The sequence below is a fragment of the Strigops habroptila genome, chromosome 11, assembly GCF_004027225.2.
Source record: "Strigops habroptila isolate Jane chromosome 11, bStrHab1.2.pri, whole genome shotgun sequence".
Classification (NCBI taxonomy): domain Eukaryota; kingdom Metazoa; phylum Chordata; class Aves; order Psittaciformes; family Psittacidae; genus Strigops; species Strigops habroptila.
In genome coordinates, this window is record NC_046360.1 from 31,663,503 (window position 1) to 31,686,844 (window position 23,342).

At 38.8% G+C, this 23,342-nt stretch overlaps 1 protein-coding gene across 1 annotated transcript in view; it reads left to right on the forward strand.

Moving 5' to 3' along the window:
• Positions 1 to 23,342, forward strand: part of TAFA4 (TAFA chemokine like family member 4) — a 51,179-nt gene that overhangs the window by 19,247 nt on the left and 8,590 nt on the right. The window contains exon 3 of the mRNA XM_030501281.1: positions 19,663 to 19,818. Within this exon, the coding sequence (XP_030357141.1) occupies positions 19,663 to 19,818 (156 nt within the window). The remainder of the gene's footprint in view (positions 1 to 19,662; positions 19,819 to 23,342) is intronic.

Consider the following 23,342-nt stretch of genomic DNA (forward strand, 5'->3'; position numbering starts at 1 on the left):
AGGAAAATTATTATGTGGGAAAAAATGCAAGCTTGGAGCTGCTACAGGCTTGACCTCTGTTGTTGCCCTTAATCGTGGAATGAAACAAGATTTTGGCAGCTTGTTCACCTCCTTCTCAACTTGCTTGCAGATACAGTGACAAAAACCTGTTTGAAACTTATCAACACAAGCCATGTACACTGGCTGAGTGCATCATCTGATGCTGCACAGTGGAAATTGAGGCTGTTTGACTGTCCCAGCTGTTGAATTTATCTGGTTGGCTTAAAAGCCTAAAGGGAAAATCACTCCGAAGGAGGATTTGTTAGAAATAAAGAGATTTCTTAATTAGGGTTAATTGTGTCATTCAGAGAAGGTAACTGGTTAGCTATATTAACCTAGCTCTGTGATCGACCCTTTGGGAGTGGTGCTGTGTATGTCCCAGATGGCAGATGATGGAAGATCTATGGAGAAGACATCTCTAGCTGGAAAACACATGAAATAATCCATACAAAATTGGGGAGTTTAAGGGGAATTTGGAAATTTTAAAGGCACAGCATAGATGTGTACTGCGATTGTTTCCTGTACAGTTAGTAAGAAATGATACAGTATAATCAAGAGGTGATTTATGTAGTTATAATAGTTGTGTAAAAAGGCTGCTGTTAAGTAGATCCTTGTGTTGGTGTCTTGTTCCAAGTATTGGGATTAGGTGCTTGTGGCAAGGACGATGCTTTGGTTTTTGTCCTGAGCAAGTGTTTTCTTCTTTCCCTTTAGTTAGTCTCTTCTGTTTCCGTTTGCTCTTGTGTATTGTGATACTTGCCAGTCCAATAGTCCAGCATGTTCTGAATTAATTATAGAATGCTTCAGAGTAAATGGAACTGGGACTGTTAGAGAGAACAAGATGTGACTGAGTCTTCTGTGTTTTGTGAGACTGTTTAATTAGCAGTGCTTTCCAGAAATGGAACCACGTGTACATCTTGCATTCCAAACACCTCATAACCCTGAAAGACTAAAAGTTCCTAATGGAGCAGGACATACGTAATTTTACAGTCTCTCAAACTGTCACTGAATGTTCCATTAGATTTTGATTATTGGATAGCAGCCTATGAGTGAGTAGCAACAACTGCTGAGTGGGGAACGTTATTGACCCAGGAGCATTGAAAACACCTTTTAGACACCTATGGAAATCCTATTTGCAAAGTCTAACTCTTATTACTCCACTTTTATTATATGAGCAATGTCACTCCTCATCCTGATATGACAGGGAAACACCAATGGCAGCTTGCCTGTTCCATCTCTTTAATCTTGTTTCATGTTCAGTGACAAAGTTGTAAAGTGTATTTAGCAGGATCCCATAAATAATTGCAAGCTGAGAATAGAATAATGACGGAAATTAACTATTTAGTTAGCCAGATCATGTAACTGCAATGCGATGTGTTGCCAGGAAGATTTTAGTCCAGGTTGCTCGCAGAGTTGCTGTTTTGAACCTCCTTGAAACTTGGAGGAAGTCTAATTTGGGAAATGTTATGGATTTCTTTATGTAATAGTTCTAAGAAGCCTTGCCCCCTGTGACCTAATTATGTCACCTGCACACTGCACAACTTTGTACTCAAGCAAGAGCGCCACAAGGCATGGGAGCTTTGTAGTGAAATTTTTCTGTAAATTGGATTTCATCTCTTCTTTCTCCGCCCTCCCACTGCAAGCTGCTGATTTCAACATTTTATCCGAGGTTGGATGCTCCAGTGATTTTTGTTTTGGGTTTGGTTGTGGGCTTTTTTGTTTGTTTAGTTGTTTTTTCTCCAAAAGCCAAGGATATAATGATAAAACTCATTTGTCTTTTTAATCTTCACCTTGTAATTAGAGCTAAGAGAGGCTAGAAAGAGAAGCCAGGCAAATAAGCTCTTTTCCTTTAAAAGCTCTCCAAGCATATAACTGAGTCTTGGGAGAGCTTTAAAGGAAAGCTGTAATGAAAATCCTGCAGAAAAGGAAAAATAAGCCAATAAAATTAAGACTTAAGTGTGCTATTTTTATTAGGGACTGGGGGTAAAAAACTGGGTTTGTTCTTAGATAAAACATTTGAATCATTAATTATTTTTAAATGTTCTTCTTGTGTGCATGAGCTTCCCATTTTATTTCTGCCCCACTGATTTCCCCAGTACTGAGATTTTTAGGTGGTTGAAGATGATGTTGATCATACTTAGAGGTTATGGAATCATTTTACCTCAGCTTTGCTTGAAAATGAGGTTGTATTTACTGTGAAATCAGTAATTTTCATGAAGTTTTGTTTTTGTAGAAGGCAAAGCCCCAAAGCTCAACCCCCAACTTATTTAAATGGTGGAAATGGAATAGCTGTGGAATTTAGGCACATGGACCTCAGAAAGTGTTTAACACCTTTCACTCAGGCAGAGCACTGAGTTAGAAACAAACCACAGTCATGGGCATCCATGTTTATAACAGCAAAGGTGATGATGGTGATGATAGAGACTGAATGGGAAAGGGCCAAGTCACTATGGCTGGTCTCTTGAGAAGCTGAAGTAGCGGCATGTTTGTCATGCCGTGGGGCAGGATTCTGCATTTTAAGTCAGTAGGTCTCCAACGGTCGAGCAGCTCAAAGCTGCGTTCATGCATGGATCTGCTGGCAGGAGTACTCTAGCACAGCAGAATCTTTGTTTCTAGGAAATGCATTAATAAAATTTCCATTATTTGTTCACTTCTGAATGCATGTAACACCATTAGTGCAGTGAACTCCAAAGTCTTCGCTTTGCCGACTGATCCTCTCAGAGTCCCATGACTTCTGCTCTCAGTAGCTTTCCCCTTCGTCTTTAACAACCTTTGCTGTATAAATATTGGTTTGTAGAATCAAAACGATGACTCTGAACACTGCTGTGAAATAGCCGGAGGTGTTGCAGAGCTAAGCCGTATTTTTCATTGGCACATTATGCTGTGCGCGAGACTTAGGTTTTGCATTCCATATATGAGAAGGGACATAAGCCTCACCTTGTGCTTGCATTCCTGAAGACAAGTGAAAACAAATGGTTTTGATCAAGATTTATTTTGATAAACGACTAGTTAAAAATGAAACTCAAGTCCTTTTTTACTTTTGCAAGACTAGCTTTTAGTCTCTTTAAGGAAGAGATGTCCAGGTGAATACACTGGGCTTTAGCTTGTATTACTTTAAACCAGCTTATTCTCCCCTCTTCTGATGGGGCCACGAATGGTTACCTGTCCCTTATTTCTCTCTTTTCGATTGGATGTGAGAGATTGCAGAAGTGGTTTTCTCCCCCTGTTGTTTAATAACTATCCTTTAGGTTTTTTAAAGTGGTTTGGGGCTTTTTCAATTGTTTCAGTGGCTTAGTGAAGGCTGCTTTCTCCACTGTCTTAGCTGGGGTACAAGGCTGAAGATCAAAGTGACACATCATCCGTGGTCTGAAAAGAGAGGAGGACAAATAGCAGTTATGATTTGTGAGCTGCATGGTAGATGATGGGGATTTTTATATTTCTAAACCTGAATTTTGGAAGCTAGTAATATCCCCATTCAACAAGGGCATTCTTGACTATGCGCCTTTCTTACCTGTATTAGATTTTCCAGTGATGTCAATGGGTCTGACTTTTTTTTCATTACCTCTGCCTTCATGCAGACATTGTCCTGGTATAACTGCTATCATTTGGATGTTAGCAAGCAGCTGTAAACCTCTATTCCTTATTGCTCCCTCGTAACTCTGTGCTATGATGCAGCTCAGCATGCAGATTTTTGAGTAAGGAGAGGCAATAGTTTTCGACATAAACAAGTCCGCTGGGTCACATTAACCTCCTTCAGTCTCTGTGTTAAATAATTAAAATAAACTAGGTAGTGTTTAACTATACGTATTTAGAGGCTTACTGGGGGAGCTTATTCAATATCCTAACACAGTGTCTTAAACCTTTCTGAGCTCCAGGTTCCCTTATTAAATATTTAGTGCCTATTGCTGAAAAAGTCAAGATTTGCTTTATTTTTTAGAGGCAATTACTATTCTCAAAATTCCTTTAGCCTTTAAAATACTGGCCATCTATAAATAATAATTTTCTCTAGTTGTCATTTCTTGCCACCAAGGTCTATTTTTCACTTGTACCAATCTTAATAGTACCCCAAGAATAAACACTTGCAGAAGGCTCTGCAATGCATCCCTGCTGTATTGTATAGAACCACCTCAAATACCTTTATAAGCAATTCATTTGACAGCAGCCTCTTCGGATAGAAAGAAGATGTGTGTCAGCTGCTGACTGTGGTTTGGAGACATCAATATTTCTCCTCTTCTGTTTCCAAAACTGTCAAAATGAAATTAGTTAATTGGCCAGTATTTTCATGTAGCTGCTGTGGGATAGTAATTACTGGTGACAAGAGCTGCTGGATGTGCACTAACACAGTACAGCAAAACCTAGAATTTGAAAATATAAGGCATTATCCTGCACTGCTATTATGACTAGATGTTTTGCCATAACCTGCCTTGCTATAGATTCAAACCTTCAAGTTCAAGGTCTTCTTGCCAGGAGAGAGAAGATTTTGCTTTGTATGCAGTGGAGTTTTATAAGACTTGCCATATAGCTGAGAAAAGGCAGCTTAGTGGATTAAAATAGCATCAGCGATAGCTCTTGTCTCTAGGGTAATAAGTTATGAGCAAAGCGAAGACCTCCAGGAAGGGATTTTGTTTCTGTGGAGTCTCTATTAGATGATACTGTATAGTAAACAAATAAATTGTTTCACTGAGTCCATTCTCATTTTGCCTAATTGCCTGTCTTGGTTCAGTCCTGTGAAGATAAGACATAAGCCACCCTGTACTTTTACACCCAAAGCCTAATTGCTTACTAAAAGAAGCCAGACTATGTGTTTTCTCTTTGCTTGTAGCTGGAAACTGGTTGCTCCTTGCTACAAGTTCTCATGTAAAGATTTTGATTCAGCACTTTCCATGTTGTTCTGTGGTCTAAGGTGGCAGCTGAGAGAGACCCCCTTCTTCAGGTCCAGTCAAAGCATCAACTTGTAGCATAAAGGTCTCTGGACAAGCCATTTACAGAATCCTGCAAAGAAAGACGTTTTATGCTTCTAAGACTAAGCCTCCATAAATTGTCTCTGTGCCTTGAAACATAAACTATCTAATAATCTATCTATCTCTATCCAAATGCTTAAAATTACTTGAAAGCTAACAAAGGATGATGTGATGGACTGGCAGCAGATTGAATCTCTGCATAGGATCTATTCTTCCCAATATGTCCATCCACCTCTAGTCTGAAATTCACCTGTTTTTAAACAGTGAATCATGTTCAGTCATAACACTATTCTCACTAGTATTAGAAGGATGTGTGAGAAATTCTTTTAAAGAAAGAAGTCCCAATTTTTTCTAGACACTTCATGAACAAATATGACTGTTTTTTCACTGTAGTATTTTCAGGGTTTATGGGGTCTACGTTAACAGACTCTTCCTCTTCTCTACTGGATTTTTTTACTGAAATTTGAGGGACATGTAAAAAGTTCATTAAAAGAAAAAATCCCTCTGATTTAAACTGACAGAAACAATAAAAGAAATAGAAATCTATTCTCTCTTACCCAATTACAGTGTTTTTTTAAATAACAATTTATTACCAAAGTTCCTGATCAAATGTCAATGACTTTAAATAAATAAAAAAAGGAAAACCAAGTTATGACTGCACCTTTTAATTTCAGACTACAAAATGCATTCCTGCAGGAGATAAATGATGTTGGTTTTTTCTAGTCCATTGAAAGTAGCTGTCAAGTCTGTTGCCAAATAACATGTCTGATTTCATGTCTAATAGTTAGCAAAATTTCATGAGTACAAACTGAAAGCCGGAATAGCTCTCAGTAGGAGGGTAGCAGAGTTCTTCATTTGACACACCCCATTGTTCATTTGATTCTAAGAGATACCAATAGGTGGCCATTCAGTGCTCTCAATGCCTCGCCTGTGTTCAAGAACGAATATGAAGCCAGGGCACCTTGGAAACGAACCCACCCCCGTTCAATCTTGAATAGATTTCAAGAGGAGGGATAAAGGGCAGCCTTTGTAGCTAACAAGAGGGTGTTGGTGGTCTGAGATTTTTACTGTTAATATTTAAGGTACTTGTACCTAACACTCAGGAAGGGAGTGAAATTTATGCTAAATACAGTGAATTAGTCCTTCAGGTGTTTAACTGTTGCAGTCAGTTTGGAAGCTGTACTTGAAAACTTCTCCAAGTTTGAATGCTGGGTATCATTTGTCAGCTAGGAGCATCAAAACACAATGTGCTGTGGCCTGAGAGGGCTCTATGGAAAAGCAGCAAAGTCCTTGTGAGAACTGTCGCACTTCCAGTGTCCCATCCACAACTCTTCATCCACAAGAGACTCTCGTGATGGTTCAGTTGTTTGGCTCTTGTCACTAGGATGTGTTAGGAGTTAAAATAGACCCTGAAGAAAAGTGAAATGTGGGATTTAGTCACCCCATGTGTAAGTGCTAGAATGGGCGTATGTTCTGCTGCTTCTCTGCTATTTTACTGAACTTGCATGGCAAATTTCTTTCAGTAAAAGTAGGCTGTATTACGTTAAGCGTCAAATGTTTTTTAAGGCCATATCTGAAGGTCTAAGTCTTTCTGGTGATGAGCCTTGTAAACCAACACTTTGTGTAACTTGGAGTTAGGGATATTCTGTACAGAGCCAGAGCAAATTCTGAGTGTGTTGACTGCCAGCTCGTTGGTCTAGCTTGCTATGTGGTTTTGAATTGTTGTGGTTAAACATAGATCATTATTCTTCAGCTTCTCAGCACAGGATGCTTGGAACTTGATAGTGAAGAACCTGCTTTCTTGTTTATAAGTGAACCTTTTGGGGGTTATGTTTCTGAAGACCTCTACCTTCTCAGCTAAAGCCACTTACAAAATGTACATATTTATAATAACCTCAGGCCATCTGCCACCAGTTTCAGAATGAGTAAAAATATTCACCCTAGATGCATCCTTCCTTACCACAGCCAGTCATTCACAGCAGAATATCCTTCGCTCTATTTTATTGTTTTAAACCCAATAACTCTTTTATACTCATTCTTGAATCTTTTAAATCTTCCTTCTCTTTTGCCTCTCCCTTAACCTTTGCCCAAAAATACAAGGAAATTTTTCCTTAACTTCTGTATTGTTATTTTTACATTATCAGAAGCAACTTTTTGGAGACCTCAATTAAAATTTCCCCTTATTTCATATGTAGTACATGAGTGGAGAGTAAATTACTTGGTTAGAAGTATTTAAACAGGAAGCTGGCAGGCAATGAATCATATATAAAGTGCCCAAAAGACTTTTGAAAAGACATTTCTTTGTCAGCATTTTCATGCTGAATAATGTCATGCCTCGTACCTAACAACAAATTTTGTAATATTTTTAAGGCAAAACTCAGATTTTTTTTGTTAATACAGAAATATAGGTTCAGACTATTTCATTAAAGAAGGTGTGGCATGGCAGTTCAGGTGTGTGAATTATTCTTCTTAAATGTTCTGTTTGCCAAGCTGGAATTAAACTGGATTAGCTAGGACTGTCGGTGTGCTGACAACTGAGTTCTCTCCATGGAAGTGGTAGTGCAGAAACAAATACGTTAATTGCATTGCTTAATCTCAGATGGTCAGGTTTGCATGCTCCAAAGGTGCATAGTCACTTTAAAGAAAGTCTTGTAATTTCTTTTGCTTGAAAGAGGCACTTGTAAATCATTACAAGATGCAATCACATGAGAACAGGAAGCCTCAATGGATTAGTAATGAGATACAGAGCCTTTCACCTGGAGGTTATTGTTTCTAATCCATATCTGCGTGGTAGCATTTGGAAGTGCCATCAGGCAGGTGGTTAGTGTGAAATTAGTTGGAGATCTCAGGGTTGTTTGTTAGTAAGCGCATATCCACCTCAGAAAAATTGCTGTGGCTGTGGTTTTCTTTCTGGCTACCTCCTTCCCTTCCTCTAGATAGGAGACAGAATTTCTGCTGTTCTCTTGTATTGATCTGACTGGGTGAGATTAATGTGAGTCTGGCCGGTTTCACTGCTGCTGAAGACTACCTGCTGGGCAGCGATGATGCTGTCAGACATAAGACCAATGGTGTGGGCACTGGAGGGATGTCAGCAGGGGGAGGCAGCAGAGGAGTTTATTTTTAAAGGAGAGGCTGGTCAAAGAACAGGGTTAGGGAGGCACTCCAACCACACAGTGCCCTAGGAAGCCCTGAAAATAACAGGAATCAAACAGGCATGTGTGTAATTCTGTCTTTTTTCCATGACTGACCCAGCCAGTGTGCAAGCGTGTCATATAGACTATGAAGGAATTCATAGCTCGTTATTGACCATGCACTAATGTGACACTAATGAAATTGTCACTGATTCCCGCTGTTGTGATTCACTACAGATTAAACTGACTTTTTCTTGGGTTCTCAGCACCTTCAAGCAAAGGTCTTCAGAGTAATCTGCCTTTATGAAGCTGCTGCTGCTCTGTAGAAGAGCTATCATGAACAATGCCTGTTGGTCATTCCCACCCTGTCCCTGGTGGGACACTGAGTTAAAGCAAATACCAGAACTAGCGGATGCTATATATGTGACAACATCCATGGATTTTCAAAATTAGCTACTATTATGATAACTTATCTTGCAAGCCACACTAGCAGTAACTGTTTTCCAGCGAGTTAGTCAACACAGTTTTTAAAGGTAAGAAAAATAAAAAGCAGCTGTTGTTTTGACATTGTTTTGGAGAATATTATCAGAAGAAACATTTTAAGAGTTTCCCCTTTGTAATGTGCGCACTCCAAGAGGAAAAACCCAACGTTTTTAATTAAAGTGCCATCTCTGTAGAAAAATAGTGGAACTAATGACAACTGTACCAGGTCACCTTTAAACTTGCTCAGACAGGGGAGATGGTGAAGCACTGCTGTTAAAGTAAACGGCTCTTGGGGGAGTCCAACCAGCATTGTGTAAGTTAATGGCGTGCCCTCTCCTGCCACCTATGGCTGCTCCGTTACCCTTGAAAGCAGACATCAAATTTGCACAGCTTTAACAGGAACATCTGCTTCTCTCCCCTGGTTGTTTCCTTCACATCAGCAGTAGTTGTGACAGGGCATGTGCTCTTCTTCATTCACCCTTGTTGCTCTGACCTTTCCTGTGGCTCATTTTTTATGCTTTGCCTCCTTAATGACTCTTTTAATTCATCTCTGCATTTGCTGATAGTCTCATTAGAGCCAAGAGACAATTCACTAGGTGAGGAAGCCCGTTGTTTTCCGCTAAGATTAAAAGTTTGTCAAATCTGACAAGCTAGCTGGGATACTTCCGAAAGACAATTTCACTACATCGTTTCTGCAATTGCCCAGTTGTGACAAGTGTTCCAGCTAAAAAGGGCATTCCCTCCATTCTGTAGTGATTGAAGTATGTCCCCTCTGCTGGCTGACCTCTTTTGGATTTTGTTTTTTAGGCCAAGATCCAGGTGTTTTCCTGCTGTTTAAACATCTCACTTCCAATAATTTCAAATAGATTTCATTGCCAACATAAGAACTGAACATATAAAAACCCTTGGGAATATGAGGCTTCCCCTTCAATTCTAACTCCTTTGAGCTCCAATCCAAATACACTTTGTCAAGTGTCCTGGGGCTAAGCCAGTGACTGTTTGCTATATACAGGTGTAGGAAAGTGCTGTTATTGCAGCTGTTACATCACAAAATAAATGTGCTCTGTTATCAGGGAGCAGATTTCTATCTCATGGTAGAAAAACCCCTTCCAAATACAATAATCTGCAAGAGTCAAGAACCTTCTTAGTCCTTTGAATGATGACAGTGAGGCTTGAATATGATTCTTGGATTAAACTGTCGGACTTTCTCCCAGAGTTGTAGTCTCTTTGTGCCAAAGCCAAGACATGGTGTGGAGGGAGGCTTTTGATGTTACTCTCCAGTTTGTTCCTGTTGTGCAAGTTACAGGATACAGTAGCTTCTGTACCATTTTGAAGTTGTATATTAATTTTTCACTTCAAGCTGAATGGCTTAATTAAAATGGAAAATCTACTTAATCATTGTCAAAGACTGTCCATTTTTAATAAGAATGGAAGAGGATTGGGTTCTTGGATGCTTGGGAGGGGATCTGTGGAATAGGAAAGGACGAATGTCTTAACCTTTAGTTCTTCCATTTCTGAGGAGGGTCTGTTAACGCTATTTTTACTGATTCGTACAGCTTTTCATAGCAACTCACATTGTAAGCCTAGGTGAAATATATTCTTGCTAGTTGCCTAATGGAAAAAGTCACATTTGTGTAGAACAAGCAGTACACTAACTGCAAAAAAGGGCTTTTGCTGCATAGGATCATACAATTAATAGTATAAATAATACAGCGGAAATAAGGTGAAAGATCAGGATAGGGTGAGTGTCATGTCAGCACCCTTTTGTGCGTGCACCTAGTTAGTGAGCACAGATCTCCAGATTTGGCTCACTGAATTGTACCTCTCTGGGATTTTGTTGTGTTACGGCCTGCAACTGAAATGTAAAACTTTTAGATTTGCACCTTTATTTTTAGGCAAAGAAGATTAAAAAGGGAAAGTTGGGAGGCTCAAGAGATCTGCAGAACCTTGAATAGAAAAAGAAGTATTAATGGTAGAGTTTTGAAAAACAGTCATCAGTATGAAATAGCAAACGTACAGACCCTCACAACTTCTGAATTCTAACATTATTTCATTACTACCAGTGTAAGTCAGGGTCATGAGTTATAGTGTGGGCCTATGGGAAATTGTTATCAGGTTCTGATTCTTATTTTAGTTGATGGTGTCTATATTCTTGTTGTCTCTTCCACTGTTACAGTGCGGCATAAAATGGTGGGCAATCTGCAGGTTTATTTTTTTCCATATAATTAAAAAACCCCTCATTCAATAATACTGACTAAAAATATCTGTTGGCATTCTGGAAACCTTACTTATGCTTTGCACTTATGGATATAATAGTTAAAATAGCCTAAGTTCAATTAGCCGTTCAGCGAGGTTGGATACAGACTGCACATACTGAAACCATCTAAAAGTCCTCATGCCACTCAGAATTAAAAATGCATTTGTGCAATTTAGTTTTATGACCTGTTATTGCTTAACTGGCAGCTGGATCTTATACTTGGACTGCTGCAATGCTTTCCTTGTCCTTGCATAGGAATAAACCCAAGATAACCATTACAGCTATATAAAACCTGATATAAAATGAGGCAAACTCTGAAAATAATTAATCAGTGGTGATCAAGACATAGGGGCTTTTCCAGGGATTAAAGACCAGCTGAGGAGTTGATGGCCTCATGCCCAGTGCATTAACTGATCTGATTGCTTGTAACGTTCCTTGAAATTCCATTTGCCTGATTTGCCCATCGCATGAAAATTTCATCTCACTTCAGCAGTGAAATGGATCATTCCAATTTGCAGTCTTATCCACTGGTCCTGGGTTTTTTTTTTTGCAAAAGACAATTCTTACGGTAGCAAAAAATACTGCTGAATGATTTTAATAAACACAGAGCAATTAATGGAAAGAGAGATTCACTGCCAAACTCAGTCTTTTAAATTAAGACTGTCAAACAGGACAACCAGAAAGACTCTCACAAACCATAACCATTTAATGACGAAAGTTATTTCTGGATCTTTCTTGAGCAGATTCTCAAATGAGGGTTAACTAATGAATAATTACTCATCTGCCTCCCTCTAACTGCTGAAGTCGGGCACAGTCCTATTACTTTACAATCCCATTAAAGTAATTTCATTTAAGGAGGGAAACACACTTCTGCATTTAAAAAATAAACCCCATAAAAGCAGAAGTTCTTTGTACCTTGTAAATCCGGGCTGTTTCGAGTACTGAAACGGAAGAGAGTAGAAGTTCCTTTGGTTGCTCTCCTCAGTTTTACCCCATTGCACTTGGACATGAGAATTCAGTTTTCACTGGAAATTAAGAAAATGCTTCTTTTCCAAGCATCTACTTCTGTTTTCTGGCAACTACCATTTACTTAATCTGCAGAGCCTAATGACTTAGATGACAATTGCTGTTTCATGTTCTTTGAACAAATACCATTCTTGTCTGATGAATAACCTTGAACTGGGTTAAAAATACCTCTGGTATTTAGTAGATCACAAATATTTGTTCTACACAGCTAAGTCCCAAATGGTAATTTGTTATTTCAGGTGATGGAGGAATACTCAGAAGGGCACAAGGCCTAAACCTTGAAATTTATTTTGCATTTATTAATTTGCATATGTGAGACAAACTTTAGAGGTTTTCTTTCTTTTTTTTCTTTATTAAAAGTTCATGATAATATTAAAGGAACTTGTGGCATGCCATAGATATGAAGTACTAAGCTGTACAAGTACAAATTGGTGAATAACCGTAAGCCTGGCCTATATAGATGTGTGTGTACCTGCTCTCTTCAGGCAAGTAGAAAACTCTAGGAAACTGGTTTAATTCTTTTTCCCTTTCCCTCATGATAAATTTGTGAAGGAAGGAAAAAATGAGAGAAAAAGAGTGGTCCACGTGTAATAGCAAGAGTGAATGTTAATGGGACATGTGGGAAATATTTCTGTATTACAGAGCGCATTATTGCTTATTACTGCAAGTTACGATGGAAAACTGAATCTCTCCATTGTATTTTTTTCTCCGCCTCACCTGACATAGCCACATGGTGAAAAGTTTCCTGCAGGAAATGAGTAGCAACACTTTACTCCAAGATGTTTTGTGAAGTTTTATGCTCTTAGATTTCATTTGTACAAGTGTCGTGTGTGCTTGAACCAGGATGAATATTACTGCCTGGCAGAAAGGCAGTCCTTATTGATTAACTTCAGCAGGTAGAGAGACTCATGTTTTAATTTATTTTTGCTTCCAGGTCACCCTTCATCCACCTTTCTTTTCCTTTACAGCAACTTTTCCCTCTTCTCTCCCCCATTTACAGCCCCTACTTTGGTCTTGGCTGGTTTGATTTATTGACCGCTCAGATTTAATGCTTCGTTCCTTGGAGTGTTTGTGTCTGATCTAAGGTCACCTATGTTACTTATTCCAGAGGACTTTAATCTCCATATGGATGTGACCTCTGACACTCACCAAAGAATTCACTGCGTTACATGATTCTCTCCAGCTGTGTCAGCATGTTCCTCCACCCTCACCGAAAGGTTGTGCTTTTGATTTCATTAACTTTTTGGGTCTCATTATCAGTGTTTGAGGTCACTCACCTTTTTTTCCAGATATACATCTAGATCTACTGTAACCCTAGGACTCCTCAAAAATTGGTTGCTAGTTTTGAGAGCTGTTTTCCTCAGGTGTCACGTCTTGTTCAAAACGAGTTGAAGTGGTTCAGCGCTGGTTCCCTGGTTATCCTGTTAAAATGCTGATTGTGATTTTGCACATGCCTTACTATTGGCTTCCACAACAAGCACAAATGTCTTGACTGGAACAAAGCTATAGTTTTATGGGCTGTGATAAACTCTTTGATTTGAAACCGACACACGGTGTGAACATCAACCTCAATTCCTTCATCTGGGAGATTGTTGTATCTTTGTTTGATTGTTTTGTTACAGATGTTCAAGGCCAGGTTGGACAGAGTCTTGGATGATGTGATCTACTGTGAGGTGTCCCTGCCCATGGCAGGAGGTTGGAACTGGATGATCTTAAGGTCTTTTCCAACGCTAGCTATTCTATGCTTCTATGTTAGCTCTAGTAATCAGAATACTGCTATGTATTTGAAGAATGTGAGAGTAATGGATAGCAAACTGGATTGCTTTCTTCCTTTTTTTGGGGGTGTGTGCCCTACATCTTACTTTGCCTGTTATCATGGGCAAATGATTATGAGAAGATTTTTTTTGTCTATTTATCTGCAGAGAAGTTGAACTAGCCTTTTGTGGCAGTTCTGGACTATCTCTGAACAGTCCTTACTGTCATCAAGTGAAAAGATAAAACTTTGAAAAGCGAAACTGGGCTGAATTGTATATTCAGAGACAATTTATGAGAAAGTATATATAGAGTTATTGCGTATCCTTCAGGATGGTCTAAGTGTGGACCTTGTGACATGAATGTGGAATTATTACAAAAAAAATCCAGTGGCTGATGGAATGGTAGAGAAAAGCTTTGCTGAAATGCTCAGCCTAGAAGATGGTGTGTTAATTTTACCTTCCAAGTGACTTTTAGCTGCTTCTCTTGAGAAGAACGGTTGTCTTTAGAAACACCCTTTTTCCCCTTTCCCCCCAGAAGCCACCCCATGAACTGGAGAGGTTCTCATAAATATGCCTGGTAAAAATATGTGAAAACCAGCAAATGTTATTTCCTTTAATGTATGTTTTTCTAAGAGTATTTGCCTCTTGGTGTGCACTTTTCTGTGTTCAAATATCTGTAAGCAAAAGCCAGCATGAAATGAAGGTGGAACAGATGATGAACTGGCACCAAGCTTTTTAGAGTTCTTTCCTCTTCCAAACCATATCAGTGCTGACCTCTAAACTCACTTGTTTCTCTTACTATTGTCTGCAACATTAGGTTCCACAGCCATTCATCTTCTTATTGACAGCCGTACTCTTACTCTTTAAATAAATGATGCAGTTGATTTTGTGCAGACCAAGCTTGCTGGTTTTGAGGCTTACTAAGGAATGTGCTCAGCTAGGGTCATCTTGTCCTACTATCTAGATGTGCTGTTCTTCAAAGCACTAGTTGCTTTCTTCTTCAACGAGGGCAGAGATAAAAACTCCCTTTAAATGTGTCTTTTCCATATGCTTCTTAAATAAGGAACTAGAAAGAAAGGAGGTTATTCAGCATTTTTGATAAAGGCATGTTGCCTGCACGTATATTGCATTGAAAGAGTACTCCTTGGGAGTGATTAGAATTAGTCACAGAGATGAAATGGATGTGGACAGAATTGGCTAGCAACCTTCTGAAAGCCTTCCTCTTTCTTTGATATTTTCCTTGTAGTTTTGAAGTACATCACTATGATGTTTGATATTTTATTAACAATAATTGTATTTCCCTCTTTTCATTTGAGGATTTCAAAGAGTTTTAGAAGCATTAATTGCATATTTGCCCTCTGACTTCTATAAAGAAAGTGAAAATAAGGTCTTGTCAAGTATGTTAGTTGAAAAAAAATGTATTAAACTGAGAATAAGCAGCTCAGTTGTGATTATTCAGTTAACTCTATTCACAACACTTGCGCTGGTTTGTAACGTGCAAGCCTAATAACTTCCTAGTTTGTACTTTCTTGTTCTTCAGAGATGATGGCTGCCTCTCTGAAAACTGTAAAGGTTGCCGAGCAGCTCTGCACAGAACCATCTTCTGGGCTGGAAAGCCCGCTAAAAAATGGTCAGAGAGCCTTGGTGCAGTCAGTCCTTGAGGCATTAAGAGGCATTCTAGACTTGGGCACATGTTATTATCTGTATGTATCTCATCATGGAATGCAGCAAAAATTATATTTTTTATATTAATATTCAGTATTTATATTAATATACTTTTATATTTATTTTATATTTATCAGTGTATTTTATATTTATCAGGGAGGACGCTTCCATTAGGGAGCCCTATTGCATTATGTCTATGCCCTGCATGGAGAGGTAGGGAAAGCATCCTTGGTGAACTTGAATAGCAGTAGTATTTCTAGGGAAGCTAAGCTGTAAAGAAATTGGGATATGGAGAGTAACACATGTGCCAAACTCCTGATCAGAGGTAACCCAGAGCCCCGTAGTTTTCCACATTCATACTCTGTCCTCCACAGTGCCTGGCTGGCAGGCATTCCCTCTTTGGTATGCAGAAGGCGTTCTATGACAGGAACCTTTCTCTGGTACTGTTGCTGATAAAATGTATTTCTCCTTGGAGAGTTTTCTTATTTAAATGTGAAGATGTAACTGAATTTCAACTGCAAATATTGACAACCCTTAAGCTGAACATCTGAATAGGTTTACAGGTGAAGAGCTATAAATTTATGGGCTTTTTATAAGTGAGCCCAAAGGGGCTTTGCTCTTCACAGCCTGGCTTTCTCCCTGTCTCTCACTGCAGTTCTCTCTGAAATGGCTTTCCTGATGTGTCCAGCGTAGAATTCATTTACTGTGATCTTTACACTTTAGAAATCCTTCATTCCCTGCTCCTCTAAAACCTTGCTTCCTGAGAATCCATTGATTATAAAATATAAGGCTGTTCTTGAGTTTTCCTGTCATTATTATCTCAGCTATACCTTAAATGTACTTTAGAACTGAGACAAAGGTTTATATAGTGCAAGATGGAGATTAAAATGTGCAGGAGAGTATTCTTATATTCTTTCTTTTTGCTGCCTTTGGGCACCTAAATGTAGATACAGCAAGTTTCAGTAGATCTAGGCAGAGAACAGACTGAGTTGATGGTTAGTTTTTAAGATACTCTGTGAGTTTTATTAAATCTGAAAGCCACTCTGTAGACTGAGTGCTTGTTCTCTAGATTGCTGAACACTGACAAAAATGAGACAGAAAGCCAGCACGTTAACACTTAGCATTTGTTCAGCACCTGCTCACAGATGTGTCTGAATATTAAGAAGAAATGCGTATGGTGTTCAACAGAATGAAAGGTGTTAAGATGTGCGTGAACAAGCAGGAGGAAATAAAGATGTGAACATGTAGGAGGGGAAAGACTATTACAAGGGCAATCCAATTAATGCAAATGATGCATGCAGATGTCTTTGGCTTTTTTAGTACCTTTCAGTGTTGTACTCCATATGAGTTGCATGCTAGGAACAGGGGAGGAGAGTGCTGCCTTCCTTTGCATGGCAGCAGTACTTTCAAACCTTAGCATCATACCCCTGTCATCAGATGAAGAGGGAATACCTTCTCTTACCCTCCTGTGTAGCTTCGAAGCATGAATAAGTGTACAGTAAAATAGCTAATAAACCAAAGGATGCATTCATGAGGTGACTGGGTTTTGCTTTCTGCAAACATCTGTGTGCCTGTTGACTCCTGGCACTTCAGGGGAGCACTGTCATTGCTTTCATATTCAAACATGATAACTGAAAGTGAGCCCCACGTTTTTTAGGCTGTATGCTCAGGCCCAGCCTGTTTGATTTATTTTGGCATTGACTTAACAGGACTGTTCACCCAAAGGAAGCAGGATTGGGACTTAAAAATAGACATTCTTTCAGCTACATATTGATTGTTGGAGCTGGATCTAGTCCTCCATCCTCATGATGCACCTTCTGAAAAAATGGCTTCTACTCTTATCTTGGCAACTGATGTCTTGTGAATGATGACTTTAATTAAAAAGAGGACCTGGCCGCCTGGTTTTTCAGATGAGGTACATGGCAAACTCGAGTATGTGGCATGAGCAGTTCCAAATTTTTTACTTTTTCTTCCCTCCCTTACAAAATCTCCTTCTCAAGAGACAGTCCAAATGGTGACCCTGCTCTCCTGAAGTCAATAGAAAGTTTGTTGTTGATTCCAGTGAATGCAGACCCACCACCTTAAGCACCATAGGAAACTAATGGAAATTTCCCCTGATTAATCCAAGGAGTTTTGACTCAGGCTGTAGGTCTAATAAATAAATTTATTCTTTTTAAATTAAGAACCTCCTTGTATAAAATCTCTTCTGTCAGAACCCCTGCGCATCTGCTTATCATCTCCAAACACTGTCATGCGAGGTGTTTTATAGAACAATATTTTGGAATGCAATGGTATGGCCAATTTAATTTCTCTATTTGTGTATTTATTCTCCATATTGACTTACAGAAAAGTTACTGTCCTATCGGCTGGTAGCTGCTTTAATTTTTTCCATGTTTATTATGATACGGGTATTGGGTACTTGCATGAAAATTCACAGTCTGCCAATAACTTATTGCAGTAGCTATGTAAGATACTTTTACGCTGTCTTCAACAATTTTTTAACTTTCCGTAAAATACCTTATGCATTTTTCTGCTGTAGCATATTCTGCTTAAAAGTACGGTGGAGTTTTTCCTCAGAAAAAAACCCCCAAAGCCATCTTTATATATAATTTTTTCTTTTAATGTGTTGTACATGTTAAGCGCACAAATAGAAGACCGTATTTCCTTTCCCGGATTGCATATGTGTAGTTTCTTGTTCATTGAGGTTGTTATGGATACAAATTTGGCAACAAAAGTTGGGCAGCCCTTCAGCTGAAATACTTGTCAAACCAAAACACACACAGCAAAGGAACATTGCCAAGCCAACCTTTTAAAAAGTTTTTTATATATATATATATATACACATATATATATTTGAATACTCTCCTTTTATTTTTTTGAAACCCCCCCTTAGAAGCCTAAATTGCATTGCAAACTCTTTTGAAGGTTGAAGATTTCCCACTTAATCAACTCACTGAAATTTCTGCCCCCTAAGTAGAGTGATCTTAATCACTCAATAACATTTCATCAATAAGGATGTGATCCTGGCCGTATTGCATCAGACCAAGGTGTTCTCTGTCTTAAAATTCTGTGTCTGGTATTAGTAACTGATAATGTAAACCCCCCCCCACCTCCCCACCCCCGAAAACACAACAGGAAGCATGGAGTGAGTAGGGAACAGGGCAATCCTTCAGGCTTGAGGATTGTCTATTTCTCATGAGTGTTCTCCCTTTTACCCTCTGTTCTCTCATCTTCTGTGCCTTTGATATTACCCACACCTACGCCAATATCTGTACTGCAGTCTCTTCTCATATAAGGAGCCTGTACTGCTTTGATGGTGAATATTTTTATTATTCTCTATGTTGTCTCTCTGTCTAGCTCACTTATTAAAAAACTCACCCTGTTCTGTAGTGCTGTTAATTTACAAGGTGCTTTACAAACACTGATAAGGGCCATCCAAGGCTCTACTCTAAATAAGACGAGACAAATGAAAGATGAAGCACTTGAAGGCTATTCAGGAAAGTGAGGGCATGGAAACGACTTATGCAAAGAGGAGAAGGTTTTTGTGAAGTGGGGTTTTTGAGAAAGGGTTTTAGGCAGGGCAGAGAGTAAGTTCGGTAGTGGAGAAAAATGGTCAGGTGCAAGGAGCAGTGGAGGTACTAAATGAAGTTAGGAGCAAGGAAAGGAGAGGAAGGGAAAAATAAACTCAGAGAAATAGGGAAGAGTGAGTTGTGAGGAAATCCACTTGAGAGGAAAGCAGCAGAACTGAGTATCACAGGTTTCTTCAAAATGGTCTGGGACAGAACTTGAGAAATCCTTATAGTTTGAGTTTGTTTTTTTAACAAAACTTGGCTGTCTACTACAGCTTTTCAGTCTACTTTGTTCTTACCCCACGTGCAATGATAAACATAGGAAGCAGTGCTTACGTGGTATGTTAGAAAGTTTTTCCCTACTATTTAAGAGAAGTCTCCCTTTCACTAAATACTATCCAGTCCATTGTGTCCATTTATGAATGAAAAGAATTAGATATAAAACCTAATGCACGACAGGAAGCCAAAGGAAGGAGGGGTGTGCTCTGTCTCCGTATCTCTCCTTGTCTAATCCATCTAATTGACTACTCCAATCTCCTTTTCTCCCTATGACTTTGTAAAGGCCAGGGAAGAGAGATTGAAAAATTGACTTGTTATGTTGAACTAATCTTTATTAGTAAGAATAGGATAAACTCTGGGAATAACTCAGAGCCTACAAGACGCTTTGCCCCTTCATCTTCCTGGGACGTTTGAGAGATTCAGTATCATGTATGAACTGGCTTTTTCTTTATGCACTGATGTTTTGGTTTGCTCTCCATCATTTATCTCTGCAATTAATAGGCCAGCACCAAGTCAAGCAAGGGACATGTGAAGTTGTGGCAGTGCATCGTTGCTGCAATAAGAACCGTATTGAAGAACGATCACAAACAGTCAAGTGTTCCTGCTTCCCGGGGCAGGTGGCAGGTACAACAAGGGCTCAGCCCTCGTGTGTGGAAGGTAAGCAGTCTCCCGCTCGCTCGTGGTTCATTAAGATTGAGAGTTTATTCTCCTTGATTGTTTGACTTCTCACTGCCTCAAAAGCATAATCCTTCCTTTTGTTAATTCTGGAAACAACTCTGTGCATTGATGATAATGAGTCTGTGCATAAATCTGGGTGTAATTAATCCTCTTAATATATGTACTCATCTATTTCATGTCTGTGCCAATAAAACTTAATTTTTTCACACAAGAATTCTCCTTTAAAACTAGTCTGAGAACAGCATAAGCCAAGAAATTCAAGCTTATAATATTAACGAGTCCAGATGTCTTTAGACTTAGTAACTTGGCTTAAAATTCACTGGATAATAAATGCAGCCCTAAGACTGAGCATGCAGATAGTGCTGGGACATCTGAGTTTGAAAGCTGTTCTCTAGGTGGGTGTTTCACCAATTTATGTGTTTGATGGTCTCTTATGCTGGCACCAGTGCTACAATGATGCCCAGTGTCTATTCAGTTTCATGTTTTGTAACCCTAAATACTTTAGTATAAACTGCTGCACAGGACACAGTGTCTGAGCTAGGTCACGTGCCCGATGAACATAAAATGTGGTACAGTTGCCTTAGTCCATCACCTTCCTGAGTGATGGACTCCAGATGGACTCCTCACAGAGCTCAATGTTGGCATCCTTATGCTTTTAGCAGTATAAGTCATTTGAAATTAAATTGATTATACACACTAAAGCCAAAACCTTACATTGATCGTAATGTTGACCAGGCATTCTGAGGCTATATAAAACTTGCCTCCTTGAGGTTCACTCTACACTTCACCCTACCCTTTTCGTCTCTGCCTTACCAGCAGTTCAGAAACTGTGGGTTACCCTTCTTTCTTTTCCACCAGCAGAGTCTATTCCCTGGAGAGGCTGCTGATCGTGTTGTTATCTTAGTAAAAAAGTTACTGGATCCCCTATTTCATTAATTCATAAGCAAGACCCTTCTGTTTTCACACTTTTTCACACAAAATTGCAACCATTTCAAGTTAAATATAAAAGAAAAATATTCAGAGATATTTAGTTTTAAACATAAAACTCTAAATACATGTGATGTCTGTTTTATTTTTTTTAATCTTTTTTAAACCTGTTACCTGTTTTAAGAACCTCTTATTTACAAAAGGATTTTTTAAATTATTATTATTATTCAGATGCTTAGTCTTTTCATGCCTGGTAATTCAGGAACACAATCAGCTTTTAACTGTGCAATTTGTTAAGTAGTTTTCTTGTCAGATCAGACATACCTTCTGTGTTTTTAGGTGTCACATCAAGCAGCAGAAATACTTTTGCATACACAGATAATAAAAGTCACACATTGTTTTAAACTTGCTTAAGGATTGCAAAGGTGACACTCATTCTATGATAGAAAGATATAAATGTACAATATCTTGAAGCTTAATTCAGTCAATGCAAATAGTAGCTGAAGGAATTTAGTAGCTGTTTTTTCTTCTAGTATAGTTGAAATTAAATAAAACAAAATATTATGAATGTAAGATTTTGGTTTCTAAAATAGAAGCCTTTGACTCCCCCTCAGCCCTTAGGGTAATGCTCTAGCACACTTTGCTTATTTTTGCAAGTAGCTGGGACTACAGTCAATTGCTGTAGCACAGAAATGATAAATATCTTTCGTTAGCCTCGGGATTAGATGTGTTTTCTCCCACTTTGTACATATCCTTGAGTAGACTTCTACACTGTGGAAGCCAGAAACAGTTGATGTCTTGAATTTGCATGTTTCAGTCTTATACAGACATTTTATTTTCTCTTCCAGCACTTTTTTACTGAATGTAGGGTTGTTTAATTTGCCTATATTTTGCCCTGAGCTTAAAAGAGAACAACATGCCTAAAGCACAGAGTTACTTTTCCAGCCAAAAGAAAAGATTTTATAGAGCAATTGACTTGTAGCAGTCTTTTAAAGTATTTTCTTTGAACTTCAGACCTCATCCAGTTGTAGTGATCATTTACAGTAGGGCAGCGATTTTTTCTGTGCTGTTGATCAGGCATGGCATGCATGTGGTGGTTGGTACTTATAGTTCCTACACAGAATCATAGAATGTCTCCAGTTGATCCCTTTGATCTCCAGAAGATCCAGAAGATCTCCAGAAGATCTCTTTTTTTAGTTTAGTTGGGTATTTCCCCTTAGTTTTCTCCATCTTAGAGCATATGGGTTTCCTGACCTAAATCCCCCTGGCTTTCAGCGACAGCTTGTTTGTTAATTTAGGTGGGGTAGAGCCTAGTTCATCAAGCAGAGCTCCTTGTTGATGAGTATTGGGCATTATGGCCTTTTGTATGTATAGGCCATGAAAAAGGCTTATACAGCCCATCATCGTGTTTTTTAGTGTACAGCCATAGGCCAGCTGGATATTTACATTCTGGAATAGGTAGACAGATGCTAAAGAATTTTACACAAGGTCAGATTTAAAGCAGCAGTTTATTGGAGCAGCACTGTATATAATGCTAAGCCCGGCTCAAAAAGGAAGTGAATGTATGTACCAATATTCACAGCTACCTAAATTTCAGGAAGATCTCTTATTTGAGCCAAATCAGAACAGATTTTTGCATAATTCCATTCGGGCATACACCTGCACATAGAAGTGACATTTTTTCTCAAGATATGTGCTATGGAGGAAATGAGATACTTGTGTTACAGAAGAAATGATAAATATCAAGGTGAGTTCCAAGGGAAAGGTGTTAAGGTGGTACGGAAAGGAAAATAAAAGCATAAAAGCTAGTTAAAACTTGCAAATGCATGAAGTGAAAGTCTTAACTGTCTTGATTGCTCCAAATCAGTCCTTTTCCGTGTTGTGCAGTAATACTGTGTTGTGGGGCCTAACTGACATTTATAGAGTGCTTTACATTTCTACAGTGCCTTTCATCTCAGAAACTTTAAATATTGGCAGTAGGAGAAGTCAAAGTACTTCATTTAAAAAGGGTATGGAGGTGAAAATCGATGTTTGTTATAGACCGAGATCTTCCTAGAGTTTTTACAAGCACAGTAAAATCACTCTTTGTAGCCTAGATGAGAGAACAGGGCAAGAACTCTTTGGATATTCAGGATAATTTGCTTTATCTTTTGCCCATGTTAACACACTTACTTAGATAACTGCATTTTGGATGCATCCAACAAGCGATTCTGTCATTTGTGTATTTCAACTTAGTTGTGAAAGCTATTGACAAGCATTGGCAAACAAAAAAAGCACAGCTAGTTCTTCTGTACACAAGCACACCTCATTTTCCTGGGGGTTATTTGAGCTTCCAAGCACAGGCCCATCTGATACTTTGAGAAATGATGCTGTAAATAAATTGAGCCATTACACTCAGAAAAAAGCAAAGCATACAAAAAGAAGTATTTAAATATGCAGAGAGGACAGACCACACAGCCTGTATACCCTGCCTTGAGTTGTAGCTATACTGTTTGATTGTAGCTATAGAAAATCTTGTTTAGCAAAGGTCAACCCACTCTTCTGTCAATGAGTAAATTACTTTGAAAACAGAAATG